Source organism: Nerophis lumbriciformis, linkage group LG01, assembly GCF_033978685.3.
Source record: "Nerophis lumbriciformis linkage group LG01, RoL_Nlum_v2.1, whole genome shotgun sequence".
In the NCBI taxonomy this organism is placed as follows: domain Eukaryota; kingdom Metazoa; phylum Chordata; class Actinopteri; order Syngnathiformes; family Syngnathidae; genus Nerophis; species Nerophis lumbriciformis.
The window spans coordinates 57,490,025-57,514,492 of NC_084548.2; the positions used below are offsets into that span (position 1 = coordinate 57,490,025).

General features: G+C 41.6%; 1 protein-coding gene across 2 annotated transcripts in view; it reads left to right on the forward strand.

The window, feature by feature from the left end:
- The window catches only part of LOC133624424 (glutamate receptor U1), a 37,222-nt gene extending 13,531 nt beyond the window's left edge, over positions 1-23,691 (forward strand). For both annotated transcript variants that reach the window (XM_061987965.1, XM_061987974.1), the window contains exons 3-10: positions 3,315-3,346; positions 4,948-5,133; positions 8,980-9,203; positions 11,661-11,758; positions 19,200-19,417; positions 21,075-21,294; positions 21,351-21,601; positions 23,075-23,691. In XM_061987965.1, the coding sequence (XP_061843949.1) occupies positions 3,315-3,346; positions 4,948-5,133; positions 8,980-9,203; positions 11,661-11,758; positions 19,200-19,417; positions 21,075-21,294; positions 21,351-21,601; positions 23,075-23,173 (1,328 nt within the window). In that variant the 3' untranslated portion in view covers positions 23,174-23,691. The remainder of the gene's footprint in view (positions 1-3,314; positions 3,347-4,947; positions 5,134-8,979; positions 9,204-11,660; positions 11,759-19,199; positions 19,418-21,074; positions 21,295-21,350; positions 21,602-23,074) is intronic.
- Positions 23,692-24,468: the final 777 nt, after the last annotated feature.

The window sequence follows — 24,468 nt, forward strand, 5'->3', positions numbered from 1 at the left end:
TCCAACCTGGGCCCCTTGGCTGGGCCAGAAGATAGTCTGTTGTGGTCCTGCTGTATCGTTGGTGCACGTAGGGGTGGGGTAGGGTGAGTTGCAACTGCTGGATACCAAGGGGGCGTTGGAGAGGGGGGACACCTCCCGTTGTAGAGATGCGAAGAGAAAAGGGGGGCGGGGGGGGGCTCGGCCGTGCTTCCCTTTAGCTTGCCTCACGAGTCCAGTCTGGAGCGAGAGGAGAACCAGCCTCGTCCTGGGTCACCTCTCTGTCGACTAGTCCGTGAGCGCGTGCTATTAACACTCGAGCCTCGCGCTGTCCACTTCCCTCGCAGCAATATAGCCACGATAGCACACAACTATACTCTACAATGTTCAAACTCGCTCTCCAAACAGTAAAACAGTCACAGGGGAAAGTGTCTCTTAAATAAACTTAATCCAAACGTGACCGAACCTGGCGTTCGTGAAGTCACTTTGCAGCAAACAAACACAGGTGCGAGCTGCGGTGAGCTAACTAGCGGTTAGCATGCGCTTCACCTCCTACTGGCAACGTGAAGCGCCCAAATGTCCTTAAACGTAAACTAATGTACTAACTGTCACTTATGACGAACTTAAATAAGAAGCATAGAGTAGTTACCTCTTCGATCTGCAACTATGGTGAACTCTATCTCCCGTGTACTACTACCGACGCTTCGCTGCCTGCCAATGCTGGAGCTCTTTTAACGCTTTTTTCTACCTGCCGGCGGAAACGGAACTGCCCGTAACCATGGCAACCGTAACCGTAGCAACGGTTAAACAACTTAAAGAAAATACATTTCACCTTCCCAAACAACACATATGAAGTAGAAATAAATAATAATAATTAATCCCTTAACAGAAATGATCTATCTATAGAACTAAAAGGGACAATTTACACCAATATGAAAACCTTCAGAACACTTTCGTTCTCTCTCTCACACACTTTTTCGTTCTCTCTCTAGCTCTTTCTCAGTCTTGATAGCTCTCTCTCTGTCTCTCACTCTTTCTCTCTAACTCTTTCTCTGTCCGTCTCTCTCTCTCACTCTTTCTCTCTAACTCTTTCTCTGTCCGTCTCTCTCTCTCACTCTCTCTCTTTCTAGCTCTCTCACTCTTCCTCTCACTGTCATTCTCTTTCTCTCCATTAATCTCACTCTCTCTCTTTCTAGCTCTCTCACTCTTCCTCTCACTGTCATTCTCTTTCTCTCCATTAATCTCACTCTCTATCTTGCTCTCTCTCTCCAGTTTTTTCAATTCTAAGGGGCTTTATTGACATGGGAAACATACATTTACATTGCCAAAGCCAGCATCTCTGTGTCTAGCTCACTCACTCACTCTTTCACTCTGTGTCTCTCTCTTTCACGCGCTCCCTTTCTACCTCCCTCGCTATTTCTCGCTTCCTCTCTATCGCTCACTCTCTCTCTTGCATTCTCTAACTCCCTCTCTAACTTTCTCTCTGGTTCTTTCTAACACTCTCTCACACTCTCTAACTCCCCTCTCTAACTCCCTCTCTCTCACACACTCTTTCGTTCTCTCTCTCACACACTCTTTCGTTCTCTCTCTCTCACACACTCTTTCGTTATCTCTCTCTGTAGCTCTCTATCACACACTCTTTCGTTCTCTCTCTTTAGCTCTTTCTCACTCTTGATAGCTCTCTCTCACACTCTTTCTCTCTAACTCTTTCTCTGTCCGTCTCTCTCTCACTCTCTCTCTTTCTAGCTCTCTCACTCTTCCTCTCACTGTCATTCTCTTTCTCTCCATTAATCTCTCTCTCTCTCCAGTTCTTTCAATTAAATTCAAAGGGGCTTTATTGACATGGGAAACATACGTTTACATTGCCAAAGCCAGCATCTCTGTGTCTAGCTCACTCTCTCACTCTGTCTCTCTCTTTCACGTGCTCCCTTTCTACCTCCCTCGCTATTTCTCGCTTCTTCTCTATCTCTCTCGCTCTCTCTCTTTCTCTCACTGTCGTTCTCGTTCTCACAATTAATCTCACTCTCTATCTTGCTCTCTCTCCAGTTATTTCAATTCAAAGGGGCTTTATTGACATGGGACACATACATTTACATTGCCAAAGCCAGCATCTTTGTGTCTAGCTCACTCACTCACTCTCTCACTCTCCCTTTCTACCTCCCTCGCTATTTTCTCTCAACTCTCTCTCTCTCTAGCTCTTTCTCACTTTTGCCAGCTCTCTCTCTTTAGCCCCTCTATCTCTAACTTTTTCTCTCTGTCCCTCTCTCTCACTCTTTCTCTCTCTAGCTCTCTCACTCTTTCTCTGACTGTTGTCTCGTTCTCTCGATTAATCTCACTCTCTATCCAGCTCTCTCTCTGTCGAGCTCACTTACTCTCTCACTCTGTCCCTTTCTCTCTCACACTCTCTAGCTCTCTTGCTATTTCTCTCTCTCGCTCACTCTTGTTCTCTCTCCTTTGCTTACTCTTTCTCTGTAGCTCTCACTTGCTGTCTTTTTCTCTCTCTCTCTCTCTCTCTCTCTCTCTCTCTCTCTCTCTCTCTCTCTCTCTCTTGCTTCTTCTCCTTCTCCTGTATTTCTTTTTGTAGCAGCGTAAAACTACATTTGAGATCCCAAATAAATACTTAAGGGACTAACGTTTTGCCGGCTTGACAGAAAAAAATTGAGACCCTTTCGGGTCGTGGGCCCTATAACATGCACCAAAACGGAGGAGCGCTCTAATGGTTGTGAGTGAAAAAAGTCAAAATGACCCCCGCATGTTTAGATTTTTAATGTGCGGCCCTCAGTGGAAGAAGTGTGCCAACATCTCAATACCGCTGACATCAGACTCTGGCTGACCTTCCCAAAGAGGTCCCGCTCCAAAACCGCTTTTTTAGAATGGGGTTTCGCCGCCAGCTGCGAAAGCATAATGGACACGGGCAGCTTCCTGTTTCTCAGCAGTGGGAGGGGCTGAGGACGTGCTGAGCGTTAGAAAGCTCCGTGATCAATCAATTAGCCGGCAGACATCTGGTCTGACAGGGTGTCATGAGCCTCGTACGACAAGCTTTTGTCCACCAGGAACTTGCACCCCCAGCACCTCCTGACCCCCACCAACACTTGGCGGCCATGTTAGGTCCTGCAGACATGCACTGATATCACTGCTAGTGGACATTGTGGCGGCGGAATCCTTGGTCCTTGGTCTTGCTTGGTGTCGTTCAGCGTAGTCTAAAGCCGTCCTTTATCCTCCTGAGCTGCTCGCCGTATTTACTGCAGCCGGGGACAAAAGACAAAAACATCCAAAGTATCTTTTGGCTCACTTGGTGACTTCTTTCAAAGACTGATGTGTTTTTTTCTCCATTCCAGGCTCCAAAGAGTTATCCATCACGACAATAAAGGTACAGCACTTCTTTTCTTCCTTACAGTCGCAAACCCATAAAAACTTTTTTTAATTTAGTAACAAATTAGAGCCTTGAGTATTGGCTGATACCGACATTGACCCAACACAATATCAGCATTGACCCAATACGATATCAGCAGAAATGATTCATACTCGTGTGCGGAGTGTCAGAAGGTTTGATCAAGTAAAGTGAGTCAACACAAACAACAATGGTAGGTTTGAAAAACAATAAATCTATTTATTATTAAACGTCTGGAATGGGCTTCTGCTGTCTTTACGTTGAAGTAGGGTGGTAATTGTTTTAGTGCAGACACCCAGTGGTCACAATGATTCATTTAGTTAAGGTCAAGATGCAGAAAGCTGAATTATGCGGACACGTTTGTTACTGGATACTCTCTAATACGCTTTGTATGTGTAAGTAATATGCAACTATAGTTATTTGATACTTGTTTGTATTGACAAATATGCTGTTTTACACTGCAATATTGTTCAATGATTATTATCTGTCTAGCTTGTGTGCTACTGTTTGATGAGCTGTTGTGTAGCTGCTAGCTCCTAGTAGTCTATAGCCTAGCATGTTTACCTTTTTGTAAATGACTTTATTAAAATAGAAGAAATTGTCTGCTCTTTGGAGGAGATTTAGATGTTAACTTTGCATTCTGCAGGACTGCATGTGTCGCACATGATATCACACACAAACACTGCAGGACTGCTTGTATCGCCCTTGATATCACACACGTAAACACACTGCAGGACTGCTTGTATGGCGCATGATATCACACACAAGTAAACACGCTGCAGGACTGCTGGTATCACACATATCACACACAAGTAAACACACTGCAAGACTGCTTGCATCGCACATGATATTACACACAAGTTAACACGATTTTCGACTGCTTGTATCGCATGTGATACCCCACACAAGTAAACATGTTGCAGGACTGCTTGTATCGCACATGATATCACATGTGATATGACACACAAGTATACACACTGCAGCACTGTTTATCGCACATTATATCACACACAAGTAAACACTCTGCAGGACTGCTTGTATCGCACATTATATCACACACAAGTAAACACGCTGCAGGACTGCTTGTATCGTACATGATATCACACACAAGTTGACATGATGTATGACTGCTTGTATCGCACATGATATCACACACACATTATACATGCAAAATGATACCATCCCATGCTTGTTTTTATTTTGCTGATATCAAACTGATACAGATATCAAATCGGGGCACCCCTACTGCTTAACTTTACAACTTGGATGCATTTTGAGTCGCGTTGTCAAATGAACATTTTTAATAAGATTAATCAAGGTTTCTGTGGATTAATTCCATTTAATCACAATACATTTTTATTATATATTATATTTCATTTTGCATTAGGAAATACAAACTTTTCAGGAATTGTGCCTCATTCTACGCCGCAGTCGGATTAATATTTTAACCCAATTAATTCATGAATTAATCTGCATTATTCTGAGAAATCTTTTTCCTGATCTACTGACATGGTGAGAATCGATCTTTAGGGTCTGGTCCTCCATGAGCTGCTTTTCAAAGAAGTGATGTTGTTTTCCAGCAAGAACCGTACACCATGACCAAGGGGTCTGAAGGAGAGCTAGAAGGTTTTTGCATCGACTTGATCTCTGAGCTCAGCCAAAAGCTTGGTTTCACTTACAAGCTGCACCTGGTGAAGGACAACCGCTACGGAGTTATGGACGCCAGCGGTAACTGGAACGGCATGATCGGTGAAGTCATAAGAGGGGTAAGTCGCTGGAACACAGCGTAGTAATGATAACAACTACCATACTTGTAGACCAGGGGTATCCAAAGTGCGGCCCGCGGGGCCATTAGCGGCTCAAAGCTTTTTTTTTTTTTTTTAACAGCACGTAGCACAATCGTTAGCATTCCACTATTAGCATGTTAGCTTTATTTTTTTGCAAATTTTGCAGGTATACACCTCAGTGTCAAAGAATTGGGTATTTGACTAATGCTAACGGTAAGCATGCTGTTGTTGATATGGTCGAGTTTATTATTTTAGCTAATTTTGTAAGTATACACCTTGACAAATGATACCTAGCATTAGTATGCTAGCTTTTTCTTTTCACTAAATTTGTAGCTTACACCTATGGTACTTAATGCATGCTAACATTAGCAGGCTAGCATTTTGAACAAATTACATATCTCGTAGTAATCTGTTTTGGTACTTGACACAGGTTACAGTTGGCACTTTAGCATAACATTAGCATGCTAGCTTTTTTAGCTAATTTAGCAGATGTATACCTTAAATATGTTAAATATTTTGGTATTTTACTAACTTTTTGCTAACTGTTAGTATAGTAGTAGCTAATTTGGTAGGTATACACCAAAGTCATATTTTGAGGCTTGATGCATGTTAACACTAGCAGGCTCGCATTTTAAACAAATTACACAACTCAGAATACATGTTTTGATACTTGACACAGGTTACAGTAAACATTTTAGCACGCTAACAGTAGTGTGCTAGCTTTTTAAAAGCTAATTCAACAGGTTTACACCTCAGTATCATATATTTTAGTATTTCACTAATGCTAATTGTAAGCATGCTATTGTTAGTATGCTAACTTTTTTTTTAGCTAGTTTTGTAGGTATTTACCGCAGTCATATTTTGGTACTTGACACATGTTAACATGAGCAGGCTAGCATTTTGAACAAATTACACTTCTCGGAGTAATATATTTTGTTACTTGACACAGGTCACAGTTAGTATTTTAGCACGCTAACATTAGCATGCTCGATTTTTTAAGCTAATTTAGTAGGTATACACCTCAGTGTCATATGTTTTGGTATTTCACTAATGCTAACTGTAAGCATGCTATTGTTAGTATGTAACTTTTTTTTTTGTAGCTAAGTTTGTAGGTACCTGTATTCACCTCAGTCATATTTTGGTACTTGATGCATGTTAACGTTAGCAGACTAGCATTTTGAACAAATAACACATCTTGGAGTAATATATTTTGGTACTCAACGCAGGTCACAGTTAGCATTTTAGCACACTAACATTAGCTAGCTTTTTTTTAAGCTAATTTAGTAGGTATACATCTTCTTCCGCTTATCCAAAGTCGGGTCGCGGGGTAAGCAGCCTAAGCAGGGAAGCCCAGACTTCCCTCTCCCCAGCCACTTCGTCCAGCTCCTCCCGGGGGATCCCGAGGCGTTCCCACGCCAGCCGGGAGACATAGTCTTCCCAACGTGTCCTGGGTCTTTCCGTGGCCTCCTACCGGTCGGACGTGCCCGAAACATCTCCCTAGGGAGGCGTTCAGATGGCATCCTGACCAGATGCTCGAACCACCTCATCTGGTTCCTCTCGATGTGGAGAACAGCGGCTTTACTTTGAGCTCCTCCCGGATGACAGAGCTTCTCACCCTATCTCTAAGGGAGAGCCCCGCCACCCGGCGGAGGAAACTAATTTCGGCCGCTTGTACCCGTGATCTTGTCCTTTCGGTCATGACCCAAAGCTCATGACCATAGGTGAGGATGGGAACGTAGATCGACCGGTAAATTCAATCAATCAATCAATGTTTATTTATATAGCCCTAAATCACAAGTGTCTCAAAGGGCTGCACAAGCCACAACGACATCCTCGGTACAAAGCCCACATAAGGGCAAGGAAAAACTCACCCCAGTGGGACGTCGATGTGAATGACTATGAGAAACCTTGGAGAGGACCGCATATGTGGGTAACCCCCCACCCCCTCTAGGTGAGACCGAATGCAATGGATGTCGAGTGGGTCTGACATAATATTGTGAGAGTCCAGTCCATAGTGGATCCAACATAATAGTAAGAGTCCAGTCCATAGTGGGGCCAGCAGGACACCATCCCGAGCGGAGACGGGTCAGCAGCGCAGAGATGTTCCCAGCCGATGCACAGGCGAGCGGTCCACCCCGGGTCCCGACTCTGGACAGCCAGTACTTCATCCATGGCCACCGGACCTGTGCCCCCCCCTCCACAAGGAAGAGGGGAGCAGAGGAGAAAAGAAAAGAAACGGCAGATCAACTGGTCTAAAAGGGGGGTCTATTTAAAGGCTAGAGTATACAAATGAGTTTTAAGATGGGACTTAAATGCTTCTACTGAGGTAGCATCTCTAATTGTTACCGGGAGGGCATTCCATAGTACTGGAGCCCGAATATAAAACGCTCTATAGCCCGCAGACTTTTTTTGGGCTCTGGGAATCACTAATAAGCCGGAGTTCTTTGAACGTAGATTTCTTGCCGGGACATATGGTACAATACAATCGACAAGATAGGACGGAGCTAGACCGTGTAGTATTTTATACGTAAGTAGTAAAACCTTAAAGTCACATCTTAAGTGCACAGGAAGCCAGTGCAGGTGAGCCAGTATAGGCGTAATATGATCAAACTTTCTTGTTCTAGTCAAAAGTCTAGCAGCCGCATTTTGTACCAATTGTAATCTTTGAATGCTAGACATAGGGAGACCCGAAAATAATACGTTACAGTAGTCGAGACGAGACGTAACGAACGCATGAATAATGATCTCAGCGTCGCTAGTGGATAAAATAGAACGAATTTTAGCGATATTACGGAGATGAAAGAAGCCCGTTTTAGTAACACTCTTAATGTGTGATTCAAACGAGAGAGTTGGGTCAAAGATAATACCCAGATTCTTTACTGATTCGCCTTGTGTAATTGTTTGGTTGTCAAATGTTAAGGTGGTATTATTAAATAAATGTCGGTGTTTAGCAGGACCGATAATCAGCATTTCCGTTTTCTTGGCGTTGAGTTGCAAGAAGTTAGCGGACATCCATTGTTTAATTTCATTAAAACACGCCTCCAGCTGACTACAATCCGGCGTGTTGGTCAGCTTTAGAGGCATGTAGAGTTGGGTGTCATCAGCATAACAATGAAAGCTAACACCGTATTTGCGTATGATGTCGCCTAGCGATGCCTTCCGGCTCAGCTTCACCACAACAGATTGATACACCTCAGTGTCATATATTTTATTGTATTTCACTAATGCTCACTATAAGCATGCTATTGTTAGTATGCTAACTTTTTTATTTTTTTTTAGCTAATTTTGTAGGTATCCACTTCAGTTATATTTTGGTACTTGATGCATGTTTAACATTAGCAGACGAGCTTTTTTTTTTTTTAAATTACACATCTCGGAGTAATATATTTTGGTACTTGAAACAAGTTACAGTTAGCATTTTAGCACACTAACATTAACATGCTAGCTTTTTTAGCTAATATAGTAGGTATACACCTCAGTGTCATATATTTTGGTATTTTGCTAATGCAAACTGTAAGCATGCCATTGTTAGTATGCTAACTTTTTATTTATTTTTTAGCTAATTTTGTAGGTATTTATCTCAGTCATATTTTGGTATATAGCAAGCGTGCTAACTGTTAGCGTTTCAGTTAGGCTTTGGCTTTTCAGCATTCACATGAACTTTCTATTTAAATTGCATTTTGTAGTTCTTTAAAAAATAAAATCCATATTTTGTACTGGTTTTGAAAGTGAAAACTACCAAAATGGCCCCTGCTTCCTTCAGTTGTCAGCCTGTGGCCCTTAGTGGAAAAGGTTTGGGCACCACTGATGAGTTCCCTCCATCAGGATGCTGACCTGGCTGTGGCGCCGCTGACACTCACTGCCATCCGGGAGCAGTACGTGGACATGACCACGCCCTTCATGCAGACTGGAATCGGTTTCATCCTCCACAAAGGTGTGGCCAACGATGACGACACGTTCAGCCTCCTGGCGCCTTTCTCCACGCAGATGTGGGTGGGCGTCCTCCTCGCGTTCCTGCTAACTGGCGTCTGCGTGTTCCTGATGGGCAGGTGTGTTGAAAAACAGGCTAACGTATGTCTATGATATGCAATGTAGCCCATAAAAAAATATAATTTCTCACTTTAAACGCCTACTGTCTGGAGATGTGACATTCGCTAACGAATCGGGTCTTTTGAATGGCTCTGAAAAAGTGAACAATGAGAGCCAATTCCCAGTTGTGAGTCTCTGCAAATTTAGCGTCTGCAATTTTTCCAGTACTAATAAAGTACTACGGTACTAATGAACTAAAAACGGTACTATACTGCTCCTGAAAAATACCTGTACTTTTTTTTTTTTTTTTTAGCAGACATGACATTGCTGGTAAAACGAGCAGACGCGCATGTTAGGCAACACACACACCGAGTACTTACAAGCAGAAACTGTGTGGAGATATATAAAAAAAAAAGAATGAACACATTTAGGCTTAGAAACAAACAATACAGTTGAAGATATAAACACTAAAGCGTCGCTCTGCAAGAGGTGCTTAGCTCTTGGTCTTGTTAGCCATTAGCTAGCTAGCGGCTAACGCCCATTCGCAGTTGGTAGTGTCACTAATCCTGGCCTCCATGGCGATGAATAAAGTAAGTTTCTTACAAGTATCATAAAATAGCTAAACATGCTTCACTACACACCGTAGGAGGATACAATAGCTAACAGCAAGCTAGCACTCCTGAATAAATGGGTGGATCTACACAGACAACGACTGTGTATACTACAAAACCCAAAACCAGGGAAGTTGGCACGTTTAGGGTTCATTATTTTAATGATAGCAACATCAGGTCCTCCACAAAGTAATTAAAAAATATATAATTAAAGAACATATAAGTTCAAATGTACACACAGCAAATATGGTAATTGTACAATTCAAACCATAACCAACAGTAGTAATATATAGAGGTTCATTTGTGTCAATATTTCAAAAGCTTTTATTTGCTTTTACATTTTGTGAACTGTATTTTTTCAAATCATGCTGACAATTTCATTGAAACAAATTTGTTAGCAAAAAGTGTTTAAGAATATAAAAATTCAGTGTCGCTCTAACCTGCAGATTCTAACCATTGGAATCATTTCTGTAGTTTGAGAATATCCAGCCCACCATAATACAACATTATGTTGTATTATGCCAATGTATTATTAAGTGCAGTCTAGTAACTGCCTTTTTTATGCTGTTTTGTAAGACCCGTGTCACGTGATTTCAAACTTGACACCTCATTGGCTGCTTCTGAGACAAGATCGTAACTTGAGTCTTAATTTACCGGAAGCGAGTCTTGCTTTTTGAAGCACTGAATTTTTCGACACCAAATTTTTTTAACACTCATTTTTTTAAACTTAATTTTACACTGCATCTTTATGCAGTGTAAAAAATTCAGTGTACAAAAATTCAATGTAAATACATTTGGTGTAAAAAAAATTAATTAATTAATTTTTTTACACGTTTTTTAGACTGAATTTTTGACACCAAATCTTTTTTACACTGAATTTATTTGCATTTAATTGTTTTGCATTGAATTATTATTCACTGAATTTTTAGATACCGAATTTTTTTACACCAAATTTATTCACATTAAATTTTTATACACTGAATTTTTTACACTGCATCTTTATACACAGATTTTTTTAGACAACATTTTATACACTTAATTTTTTAACACACATTTTTTTCAGACTGAATTTTTCGACACTGAATCTTTTTTACAATTAATTTTTTTATGCTGAATTTTTCAGCTCAGAATTTTTCGACACTGCATCTTTATACACTGAATCTATGACACTGATTTCTTTTCACATTGAATTTTTTTACACTTAATTGTTTTGCATTTAATTTTTATACACTGAATTTTTTACACCAAATTTATTTACATTGAATTTTTTTATACAATGAATTTTTTACATTTAATTTTTACAGACTGAATTTGTTTACACCAAATGTATTTACATTTAATTTGTATCCACCCATTTTTTGACACAAAATGTTATACACAGAATTTTTTTACATTGATTTTTTTTACATTTCATTTTTATACACCGTATCTTTATACACTGAATATTTTTACATTTAATTTTTTTACACAGAATTTTTTTGTCACTGAATTTTAATACTCACGCATTTTGCTAACCATGTTTTTAAATTGAAATTATTGGCATAATTTTGATGTCGAAAAATTCAGTTAACAAAATCCAAACACAAAAAATTCAGTTATGTAATTCAGTGTGAACAAACGCTTTCGTAATAAAGACACAAATTAACCTCCATAGTAATACAAATTATTATTGAGTCAGCAACAAAGTCTTTGTCTGGGGGCTTTGACTAGTTAGTTGTTCGATGTTTGGCCGTACGATAATTTCAATGACTTACGAAAACCCAACTGAAAGAGAGGCGCTGCGTCCGGACAGAGCAGAATTGTCCTGGACTAAAGAAAACCCCAAAAGTGAACCTTGTCCGTGTTTTTGTTCCCTGGACTGTACAGGATCAGTCCGACTGAGTGGGCCAAGCCTGAGACGGACGAGCACACGTTTACTCTGTTCCACAGCTACTGGTACATCATTGGAGCGCTCACCCTGCAAGGTAACCTAGCAACCAGCTGGACTCACACACACACACACACACAAACACACACGCACGTACACACTTGCACACACACTTACTTTTTTTGCTCTTTGGGAACATTGTCAGCATTCTTAAAGCCACAGTCCCGCTGCTTCCAGGTAACACTTTAGCTTCCACACGAAGGACGCGGGAATGGAAAAGTGTCTTCCACAAACGGTTTGCACTAAGCATACAGTTATCAAACATATCTTTATGACATGAAAAATTAAGATTAGCTCAAATCAGGTGTGAAATCGTATTGGTTCGATATCAGTATCAGCCATTACTCAAGGCTCCAATATCGGTGTGGTGTTGGAAGTGAAAGAGTTGAGAACTTAACAATATGTTTATGATTATCATTGGCAACATGGTCATCTTTATTATTATTGATGTTAATGATTATCATTATCAACGTTTTCATAGTTATCATCATTACCAGTGTGCTTATTTTAGTCACCAACATGTTCATGATTATCACTAACAATATGTTCACAATTATCATTTCCAGGGTTAATGATTATCATTACCAACATTTTCGTCATGATTATCGATATGTTCATGATTATTTGTACCTAATTGGTAAATGGGTTATACTTGTATAGCGCTTTTCTACCTTCAAGGTACTCAAAGCGCTTTGACACTATTTCCACATTCACACACACATTCACACACTGATGGCGGGAGCTGCCATGCAAGGCCCTAACCACGTCCCATCAGGAGCAAGGGTGAAGTGTCTTGCTCAAGGACACAACGGATGTGACGAGGTTGGTAGAAGGTGGGGATCGAACCAGGAACCCTCAGGTTGCTGGCACGGCCACTCTCCCAACTTCACCACGCCGTCCCCAACATTTTCATAGTTGTTACCCTTATCAATACGTTCACAATTATCGTTACCAACATGTTCATTGTTATCATTACCAGTGTTAATAATTATCATTACCTATATGGTCATCATTGTTGTTACCAACATGTTCATGATTATCATTATTTATGTTAATTATAATCGTTACCGATATGAACACGATTATCAACCAAAATGTTCATAATAATTATAATTACTAATGCGTAAATTTTTGTCACGGTCCTGTTCATGATTATCACTAACAATATGTTCACGATTATCATTATGTTCATAGTCATTATCACTACCATAATGTTAATGATTATAATTACCAAAATGTTAATGATCATCATTACCATAATATCAATGATTATCATACCACAATGTATATCATTATCATTACCAAAATGTTAATGATTATCATTACCAATTTGTTAAATATTTGTATTACCAATATGTTCATGATTAATATGATAATGTTATGCCAGGTGTTCATGACTATCATTACCAACATGTTCGTCCATCCATCCATTTTCTTCCGCTTATCCGAGGTCGGGTCGAGGGGGCAGCAGCCTAAGCAGAGAAGCCCAGACTTCCCTCTCCCCAGCCATTTCATCCAGCTCCTCCCTTGGGATCCCGAGGCGTTCCCAGGCCAGCCGGGAGACATAGTCTTCCCAACGTGTCCTGGGTCTTCCCCGTGGCCTCCTGCCGGTCGGACGTGCCCTAAATACCTCCCTAGGGAGGCGTTCGGGTGGCATCTTGAGCAGATGCCCGAACCACCTCATCTGGCTCCTCTCAATGTGGAGGAGCAGCGGCTTTACTCTGAGGTCCTCCCGGATGACAGAGCTTCTTACCCTATCTCTAAGGGAGAGACCTGCCACCCGGCGGAATGAACTCATTTCGGCCGCTTGTACCAGTGATCTTGTCCTTTCGGTCATAACCCAAAGCTCATGACCATAGGTGAGGATGGGAACGTAAATCGACCGGTAAATTGAGAGCTTTGCCTTCCGGCTCAGCTCCTTCTTCACCACAACGGATCGATACAGCGTCCGCATTACTGAAGACGCCACACCGATCCTCCTGTCGATCTCACGATCCACTCTTCCCTCACTCCTGAACAAGACTCCTAGGTACTTGAACTCCTCCACTTGGGGAAAGATCTCCTACCCAACCGGGAGGTGGCACTCCACCCTTTCCCAGAGAACCATGGACTCGGACTTGGAGGTGCTGGTTCTCATCCCAGTCGCTTCCCACTCGACTGCGAACCGATCCAATGAGAGTTGAAGATCATGTCCCGTTGAAGCCATCAGGACCACATCATCTGCAAAAAGCAGAGACCTAATCCTGCAGCCACCAAACCGGATCCCCTCAACGCCCTGACTGCGCCTAGAAATTCTATCCATAAAAGTTATGAACAGAATCAGTGACAAAGGGCACCCTTGGCGGAGTCCAACCCTCACTGGAAAGGGGTCCGACTTACTGCCGGCAATGCGGACCAAGCTCTGACACTGATCATACAGGGAGCGGACCGCCACAATCAGACAGTCCCATACCTTATACTCTCTGAGCACTCCCCACAGAACATCCCAGGGGACACGGTCGAATGCCTTCTCCAAGTCCACAAAGCACATGTAGACATTGTTAGGCAAACTCCCATGCACCTTCAAGGACCCTGCCGAGAGTATAGAGCTGGTCTACCGTTCCACAACGAGGACGAAAACCACACTGTTCCTCCTGGATCCGAGGTTCAACTATCCGGCGTAGCCTCCTCTCCAGTACACATGAATAGACCTTACCGGGAAGGCTGAGGAGTGTGATCCCACGATAGTTGGAACACACCCTCCGGTTCCCCTTCTTAAAGAGAGGAACCACCAAACCGATCTGCCAATCCAGAGGTACCGCCCCCAATGTCCACGCGATGTTGCAGAGTCTTGTCAACCAAGACAGCCTCACAGCATCCAGAGCCTTAAGGAACTCCAGGCGGGTCTCATCCACCCCCGGGGCCTTGCCACAGAGGAGCTTTTTAACTACCTCGGCAACCTGAGCCCCAGAATTAAGAGAGCCCACCACAGATGCCCCAGGCACTGCTTCCTCATAGGAAGACGTGTTGGTGGGATTGAGGAGGTCTTCGAAGTATTCCCTCCACCGATCCACAACAGCCGCAGTAGAGGTCAGCAGCACACCATCCTCACCATACACGGTGGTGACAGTGCACTGCTTCCACCCCCAGAATCGCTTCGAAGCCGTCCGGAAGTCGTTTTCCATGGCTTCCCCAAACTCCTCCCATTATGTCCGAGTTTTTGCCTCCGGGACCGCTGAACCCGCACTTTGCTTGGCCTGTCGGTACCTGTCCGCTGCCTCTAGAGTCCTATGAGCCAAAGGGACCCGATAGGACTCTTTCTTCAGCTTGACGGCATCCCTCACTGCTGGTGTCCACCAGTGGGTTCTAGGATTACCGCCACGACAGGCACCAACCACCTTGCGGCCACAACTTCAATCAGCCGCCTCGACAATAGAGGCACGGAACATGGTCCACTCGGGCTCAATTTCCAGCACCTCCCTCGTGACATGTTCAAAGTTCTTCTGGAGGTGGGAATTGAAACTCTCTCTGACAGGAGACTCTGTTAGGCGTTCACAGCAGACCCTCACAATGAGTTTGGGCCTGCCAGGTCTGTCCAGCATCCACCCCACCATCGGAGCCAGCTCACCACCAGGTGGTGATCGGTAGAAAGCTCTGCCCCTCTCTTCACCCGAGTGTCCAAAACATCCATCCATCCATCCATCCCATCCATCCATCTTCTTCCGCTTATCCGAGGTCAGCTCGCGGGGGCAGCAGTCTAAGCAGGGAAACCCAGACTTCCCTCTCCCCAGCCACTTCGTCCAGCTCTTCCCGGGGGATCCCGAGGCGTTCCCAGGCCAGCCGGGAGACATAGTCTTCCCAACGTGTCCTGTGTCTTCCCCGTGGCCTCCTACCGGTCGGACATGCCCTAGGGAGGCGTTCGGGTGGCATCCTGAGCAGATGCCCGAACCACCTCATCTGGCTCCTCTCGATGTGGAGGAGCAGCGGCTTTACTTTGAGCTTCCCCCGGATGACAGAGCTTTTCAACCTATCTCTAAGGGAGAGCCCCACCACCCGACGGAGGAAACTCATTTCGGCCGCTTGTACCCGTGATCTTGTCCTTTCGGTCATAACCCAAAGCTCATGACCATAGGTGAGGATGGGAACGTAAATCGACCGGTAAATTGAGAGCTTTGCCTTCCGGCTCAGCTCCTTCTTCACCACAACGGATCGATACAGCGTCCGCATTACTGAAGACGCCGCACCGATCCGTCTGCCGATTTCACGATCAACTCTTCCCTCACTCGTGAACAAGACTCCGAGGTACTTGAACTCCTCCACTTGGGAAGGGTCTCCTCCGCAACCCGGAGATGGCACTCCACCCTTTTCCGGGCGAGAACGATGGACTCGGACTTGGAGGTGCTGATTCTCATCCCAGTCGCTTCACGCTCAGCTGCGAACCGATCCAGTGAGAGCTGAAGATCCTGGCCAGATGAAGCCATCAGGACCACACCATCTGCAAAAAGCAGAGACCTAATCCTGCAGCCACCAAACCGGATCCCCTCAACGCCTTGACTGCGCCTAGAAATTCTGTCCATAAAAGTTATGAACAGAATCGGTGACAAAGGGCAGCCTTGGCGGAGTCCAACCCTCACTGGAAACGTGTCCGACTTACTGCCGGCAATACGGACCAAGCTCTGACACTGATCATACAGGGAGCGGACCGCCACAATCAGACAGTCCGATACCCCATACTCTCTGAGCACTCCCCACAGGACTTCCCGAGGGACACGGTGGAATGCCTTCTTCAAGTCCACAAAGCACATGTAGACTTGTTGGGCAAACTCCCATGCACCCTCAAGGAACCTGCCGAGAGTATAGAGCTGGTCCACAGTTCCACGACCAGGGCGAAAACCACACTGTTCCTCCTGAATCCGAGGTTCGACTATCCGGCGTAACCTCCTCTCTAGTACACCTGAATAGACCTGATCGGGAAGGCTGAGGAGTGTGATCCCACAATAGTTAGAACACACCCTCCGGTTCCCCTTCTTAAAGAGAGGAACCACCACCCCGGTCTGCCAATCCATAGGTACCGCCCCCGATGTCCACGCGATGCTGCAGAGTCTTGTCAACCAAGACAGCCCCACAGCATCCAGAGCCTTAAAGAACTCCGGGCGGGTCTCATCTCCCCCCGGGGCCTTGCCACCGAGGAGCTTTTTAACTACCTCAGCAACCTCATCCCCAGAAATAGGAGAGCCCACCACAGATTCCCCAGGCACTGCTTCCTCATAGGAAGACGTGTTGGTGGGATTGAGGAAGTCTTCGAAGTATTCCCTCCACCGATAAACAACATCCGCAGTCGAGGTCAGCAGAACACCATCCTCACCGTACACAGTGTTGATAGTACACTGCTTCCCCTTCCTGAGGCGGCGGATGTTGGTCCAGAATCGCTTCGAAGCCGTCCGGAAGTCTTTTTCCATGGCATCCCCGAACTCCTCCCAGGTCCGAGTTTTTGCCTCCGCGACCGCTGAAGCCGCTCACCGCTTGGCCTGTTGGTACCCGTCCGCTGCCTCAGGAGTCCTATGAGCCAAAAGAACCCAATAGGACTCCTTTTTCAGCTTGACGGCATCCCTCACAGCCGTTGTCCACCAACGGGTTCTAGGATTACCGCCACGACAGGCACCAACTACCCTGCGGTCACAGCTCCAATCAGCCGCCTCGACAAAAGAGGTGCGGAACATGGTCCACTCGGACTCAATGTCCAGCACCTCCCTCGTGACATGTTCAAAGTTCTTGCGGAGGTGGGAATTGAAACTCTCTCTGACAGGAGACTCTGCTAGATGTTCCCAACAGACCCTCACAATGCGTTTTGGCCTGCCAGGTCTGTCCGGCATCCACCCCCATCATCACAGCCAACTCACCACCAGGTGGTGATCGGTAGAAAGCTCCGCCCCTCTCTTCACCCGAGTGTCCAAAACATGAGGCCTTAAATCCGATGACACAACTACAAAGTCGATCATGGAACCGCGGCCTAGGGTGTCCTAGTGCCAAGTGCACATATGGACACCCTTATGTTTGAACATGGTGTTCATTATGGACAATCCGTGACGGGCACAAAAGTCCAATAACAAAACACCACTCGGGTTCAGATCCGGGCGGGCATTCTTCCCAAGCACGCCTCTCCAGGTTTCACTGTCGTTGCTAACATGAGCGTTGAACTCCCCAAGTACCCCCTCGAGTGAATCCAAAAAGGGTGGGTACTCTGAGCTGCCACTTGGCGCGTAAGCGCAAACCACAGTCAGGACCCGTCCCCCCACCCGAAGGCGGGGAAAAGCTACACTTTCGTCCACCAGGTTGAACGCCAACGTGCAGTCTCTGAGCCGGGGGGCAACAAGAATTGCCACCCCAGCCCGTCACCTCTCACTGCCGGCAACGCCAGAGTGGAAGAGAGTCCAACCCCTCTCGAGAGAACTGGTTCGAGAGCCCTTGCTGTGCGTCGAAGTGAGTCCGACTATATCTAGCCGAAACTTCTCGACCTCGCGCACTAGCTCAGGCTCCTTCCCCCCTAGCGAGGTGACGTTCCACATCCCAAGAGTTAGCTTCTGTAGCCGAGGATCGGACCGCCAAGTGCCCTGCCTTCGGCTGCCGCCCAGCTCACACTGCACCCATGACATGTCAATGATTATTATTACAAATATGTTAATGATTTGCATTTTCAAAATGTTAATGATTATTATTACAATTTGTTATTGATTATCATTCATTAGTATGTTAATTATAATCATTTCATATATTATGATCATCATTATCAAAATGTTAGTGATCATCATTATAAAATGTTATTGATTATCATTATTTAATATGTTAATTGTTATTTTTACAAATATGTTAATGATAATCAGTATCAAAATGATAGTGATCATCATTATAAAAATGTTAATGATTATCATCAATTAATATGTTAATTGTTATCATTACAAATATGTTAATGATAATGAGTATCAAAATGTTAGTGATGATCATTATTAATGTTAATGATTATCAATATTATGTTTATTATAATTACAAATATGTTAATTATCATCATTATCAAAATGTTATTGATTATCATTACCATCATGTTCACAGCTATCTTTGATTATTGAAATGTCAACGATTATTTTTACAAATATGTTAATGATTTGCATTATCAAAATGTTAATGATTATCATTACATTGTGTACAATATGTGATTAGTATGTTAATTATAATAATTTCAAATATAATAATGATCATCATTATCAAGATGTTAATGATCATCATTTTCAAAATGTTATTGATTATCATTACCAATATGTTAATGATTATCATTAATTATTAATATGTTAGTTATCATTACAAATATGCTAATGATTATCATGAACGATGTTGATTATCATTATCAATATGTTAATGATTATCATTACCGATATGCTAATGATTATCATTACCCAGATTTTCATGATAATCCTAATAGAATTATGAATGTGTTACTTGGTTAGGAGCTGGTCCTCATCCTAAAGCAGTGGGTGGAAAGGTGGTGAGCGCCATCTGGTGGATATTTGTGGTGGTGGTGCTGGCCTGCTACTTTGCCAACTTGAACTCCTCCACGCACGACACCAACAAGCACATGTCCATCAAGACCTTCGAGGACTTGGCCGACCAGGACTTGATTGAATATGGAACAGTCGATAGCGGCTCCACAATGCTCTTCTTCAAGGTGGGTTCATAATTTATAAAGTCACAGACCAAGGGTGTCTAAAGTGCGGCTCGTGGTGCCATTTGTGGCATGCAGCTCATTTTTTAACAGTCTGTTTAAAAAATAAAATTACAAACAAAACATCACAAGCGGAATAAAAGAGCTAACAGACAAAGACAAAGTTGCAATGTTGACACCAATAACACAAAGCTGCCATGCAGACTTTAAAACTGTAATTACTCAAAAATAATTATACATCAAAATCAGTCTTGTTAGAAAAATAACCAATTGAAGGCTCCAAGTAATTCACATCAAACATTTGGGAAAATATTGCAAATGTTGTGTGTTTGCCATAAAATAAAGTTTTCTGTTACAAAAAGGCCATTAAAACAAAACAAAAACCATCTGCGATGAGATGGCGACTTGTCTAGGGCGCCTTCCGCCCGAATGCAGCTGAGATAGGCTCCAGCATCCCCCGCAACCCCAAATATCTGACAAGCGGTAGAAAATGGATGGATGGGAAAATAAACATGAAAAAATTATAAAAACTTAAAATTGACAGACCGAATTTGATCTAGAGATTTACAGGTTGAAAGTAATAAAATAAAATAAAAATAATGTATGACTTCTTTTTAACACCTTTAGGAGTGGGACCCTTTTGGATCTCAGAGTTTTGGTGGGATTTTTTTTAAACTGTCATTGCTAAAAGAAATGATGATGAATCAAAAACAAATGTTGTGAATTATTGACCTATTTAAGGCTCCAGTTACTTCACTTGAATTATTCTACTTTGAAAACATTTTAAGGAAAATATTGCTTTATTTTTTGTTTTTGCCATTAAAAAGATAGTTTTCTTAGACAAAAATGACAAAAATCAAAAATACGTTAAAAAAAATTATAATAATCGACAGATAGATCTGAAGTTGATTTTAGTTGAAAGTAAAAAGTAAAACAAATGTTTTACTACTATTCAACACTTTTATGAGTGGAACCATTATGAATCCCTAAGATATTTTTTTTGTATTGTCATTTCTCAAAAAAATAATAATGAATCAAAATCAATGTTATAAATTATTGACCTATTTAAGTTACTTCGCATCAATTATTCCACTTTGAACATTTTTGAGGGTAAACTTTTTGCATATTTTGTGGTTTTGCCATCAAAAACATTTTCTTGAACAAAAAAGTGTACACAATATATATATATATATATATATATATATATATATATATATATATATATAATTATTGTTTTTTCAATTCTTTTTTTTTTTTTACAAAATCGATGGATCTGAAGTTGATCTAGAATGTAAGCGTTGAAAAAAAAAAAGAATTATTTTGAAAATTGTTATGACTGAGACCCTTCTGGATCCCTAAAGGTAAAAAAAACTAAATCTACAACTTGTATTTGATTTGAAAATGAAAACTATAATTTATTTTATTTAATACATCATTTTTGTGGGTTACTTGATGAGCGTTTGACATGTGTTCAATGGTATTTCTGCACTGTACATGTCAAAAATCCAATAAACAAAAAGCTGCTTTAAATTCCATCTAACCTCAAAAAAAAACCAACAACAACAACAACATGGCTTTTGTTTGTCATCCCTGGGTGGCAGAAGTCTGGAGCTGGCCGCCATGGCCATGTTTCAAAGAAAAAAGTGGTTTGTTATTGCAGAACTCCAACAACGCCGTCTACCGCCGCATCTACCAGCACATGGAGCGCAAGAAGAGCAAGGTGGCCAACATGGAGGAAGGCATTCGCCGTGCTCAGGAGGGAAACTTCGCCTTCATCGGCGAGGCGGCGTCCTTGCGCCTCGCCGTGGCTCGCGACTGCAACCTGAGGCACTCGCGGGAGGTGGTCGCCATGAGGGCCTACAGCATCGCCGCACGCCAGGGTGAGTGCTCTACCGGACCCCTCTGCCAGAAGCTCCAGATCTCCTTCCTTGTGCAGGGTCCCCCATGGTGAGGAACCTCAGCATGGCCGTCCTGCAGCTCAGCGAGTCTGGCGAGCTGACCTTCCTGCAAGACAAGTGGTGGGCCAGCAGCTGCGCGGGCGATGACGGGGCCCCTGACTCGGACAGCCTTCACCCTCACGACCTGCGGGGCCTCTTCTTGCTCCTCGGCCTGGGGCTGGGCGTCGGCCTCCTCTTCGCTCTGCTGGAGCTTCTGTTTGAGGCTCGCAGACAGGCCACGGACGAGAAGGTGAGAATGGATGGATCTCATCCTTTCAATCTGGAACATGTAAAGCAGTGATTCTCAAATTGGGGAACCACGAGTGGTACGCCAAAGAACCACTAAAATAAATATTCCCACTCAGTGTTACTGTTCAAACTGTGTGTAATGTTACAGTGACCACAATCTTAAAATATACTTAAAACTCTGCCTTGGTTTCAATGAATACTCAGGCCTACTACGCTACTGTGTTCTACTGTTGGTTATTATGGCAGTACTTGGTGAACAGTTTTAATGAATACTCAGGCCTACTAGGCTACTGTGATCTACTGTTGGTTATTATGGTGGAACTTGGTGAAAACATGTAAGAAACACTGCTCTAAAGCACTAAGGGGCCGCATACGGAAACATTAAAACATGCAGGGGCCATTTTGATAGATTTAATTTTAAAACTAGTACACTTTTTTTAAACTTCAGGGCTCCCCTAAATTTGGTCCGTAAGGCTCTCAGTCATAAAAATTTTCAAAATAAGTCATATTACATTTTTTTTGTTATCATTTTTTAACGCTTAAATCTCGAGATCAACTTAGTGTGTGTGTGTGTGTGTGTGTGTGTGTGTGTGTGTGTGTGTGTGTGTGTGTGTGTGTGTGTATATATATGTGTATATATATACATATGTACATATATGTATATGTATATATATATATATATATATATGCATACATACATATGTGTACCATATATATGTATATGTATATGTATATATATATATATATATATATATATATATGCATACATACATATGTGTACCATATATATGTATGTGTATGTATATATGTGTATATATATATATACATACATATATATATATATATATATATATATATATATATATATATATATATATACATATATGTATATATGTGTGTATATATATATACATACATATATATATATATATATATGTGTGTGTATGTGTATATATATATATATATACATATATGTATATATATATACACACACACACATATATATACATATATGTATATATATATATATATATATATATATACATATATGTATATATATATATATATATATATATATATATATATATATATATATATATATATATATATATATATATATATATATTTGTTTTTTTTATTTTTTATTTTGTTTGACACCCCTGTGGTAGTGATTGGTGTTCTTTATTGCAGTAAAAAAAGTGTCTTGCTGAGTGGATTAGATTCCTCAAATTGAGGTAGAATAAGCTTTTTGTTTGTACAAAGTGCTAGCTAGTTGACACACACAGATGATTTAATAATTAATTATGATCAGTTTCTCAATTAAGGAAGTGGAAAAAAGATGTTTGTCCACCTGGGGGCGTGATTTTAAAAGATGAGGACCACTTATTTTGTGGTTATTGTTGCACCTTTTTTTCATAAGCAGCACTTCTTAGAGAAATAATATAATAATTGTGATTATTTCTCTTTGCTCCAGAAGTCCTGCTGCTCGGTGTTGACATCGGAGCTGAATCAGCGCTTTGGCGGCGGAGGCGAGGTGACAGAGCAAGACACCACCGACAAAAGCAAAGCCTAATAATAACACAACCCCGCTTTCATACGACAAAACAACAACTCTGTGCCGCTGCATTCCAACTGCCTCACTCGTTTCCATAGCAACCGTTTGTGGTTGAGTATGTGTTTCATATCTTTCACACAAATCTGAGCGAACCCACGAAAAACAAGGAAAAGCAGCGACAGGTCGTCAATATAAAAGGTCAGAAATGCTAACCGCTACTTATAATGCTAACATTTGTAGTTATACTGTTTGTATCAAAACAAAAATATTACATGAACTTTCAAAGAGGTGTCACGGCAAGCTAAGCAGTAAGAGTCACGGCAAGGCTAAGCAGTAAGAGTCTTAATTATTAATATCCATTTGACGTTTAACGAGTGTTGAGTAAGACAGTGTTATTTTGTATGTTTTTAAGCTCGGAAAGTTTTACAGACTTTACTTTTAGCATCTTGCTAGGATAAAAAGGTTTAAAGATGGTTTAGCGTAGTTTGCTGACATCCACTGTAAGACAACAAATAAAAATACTTTTCAGAAGAAAAGTTTCTTTTGTCCTCTTTTGTCGTCTGTAAAACACAATGTTAACATATGTAAACTGTCCTTCAAAAGTGTATTGCAATGAGGGTGCATTAAAAGATTGATTCATATCCGAATCGCGATTCGTGTTCACCCGGTTCTAAATCTTACATAATTTATCAAAAATCATAAAAAGAATAAAAAAGTTCTTATTAATATAAAAAAAATTTAAAGGATGTTTTTAGTCTGGATGCATAAAAAAATCGATTCACATCAGAACTGCGATTCTTGTTAATCCCCATTCTAAATATTTCATAATTTTCAAAAATTGAAAAAAAAAACATTTAAAAAAAATGTTTTTTTATTAAAATCTATTTTTTTAGAGCACGTTTTTAGTCTGGATGCATAAAAAATCGATTCACATCAGAATTGCGATTCTTGTTCATCCCGATTCTATATATTTCATAATTTTAAAAAATCGTCAAAAAAAAAACAACATGTTTTTTTTTATAAAAATACATTTTTTATAGGACATTTTTAGTCTGGATGCATTAAAAAAAATCGATCCACATCTGAATCACGATTGTTGTTCATCCCGATTCTAAATATTTCATAATTTTCAAAAATCGTAAAAAAAATTAATAAATAAATACATAAAAGTTTTTTTTATTAAAATCTATTTTTTTAAAGGAAATTTTTAGTCTGGATGCATAAAACATCGATTCACTTCCAAATTGCAATTCTTGTTCATCCTGATTCTAAATATTTCATAATTATAAAAAATCGTTAAAAAAATAACTAAA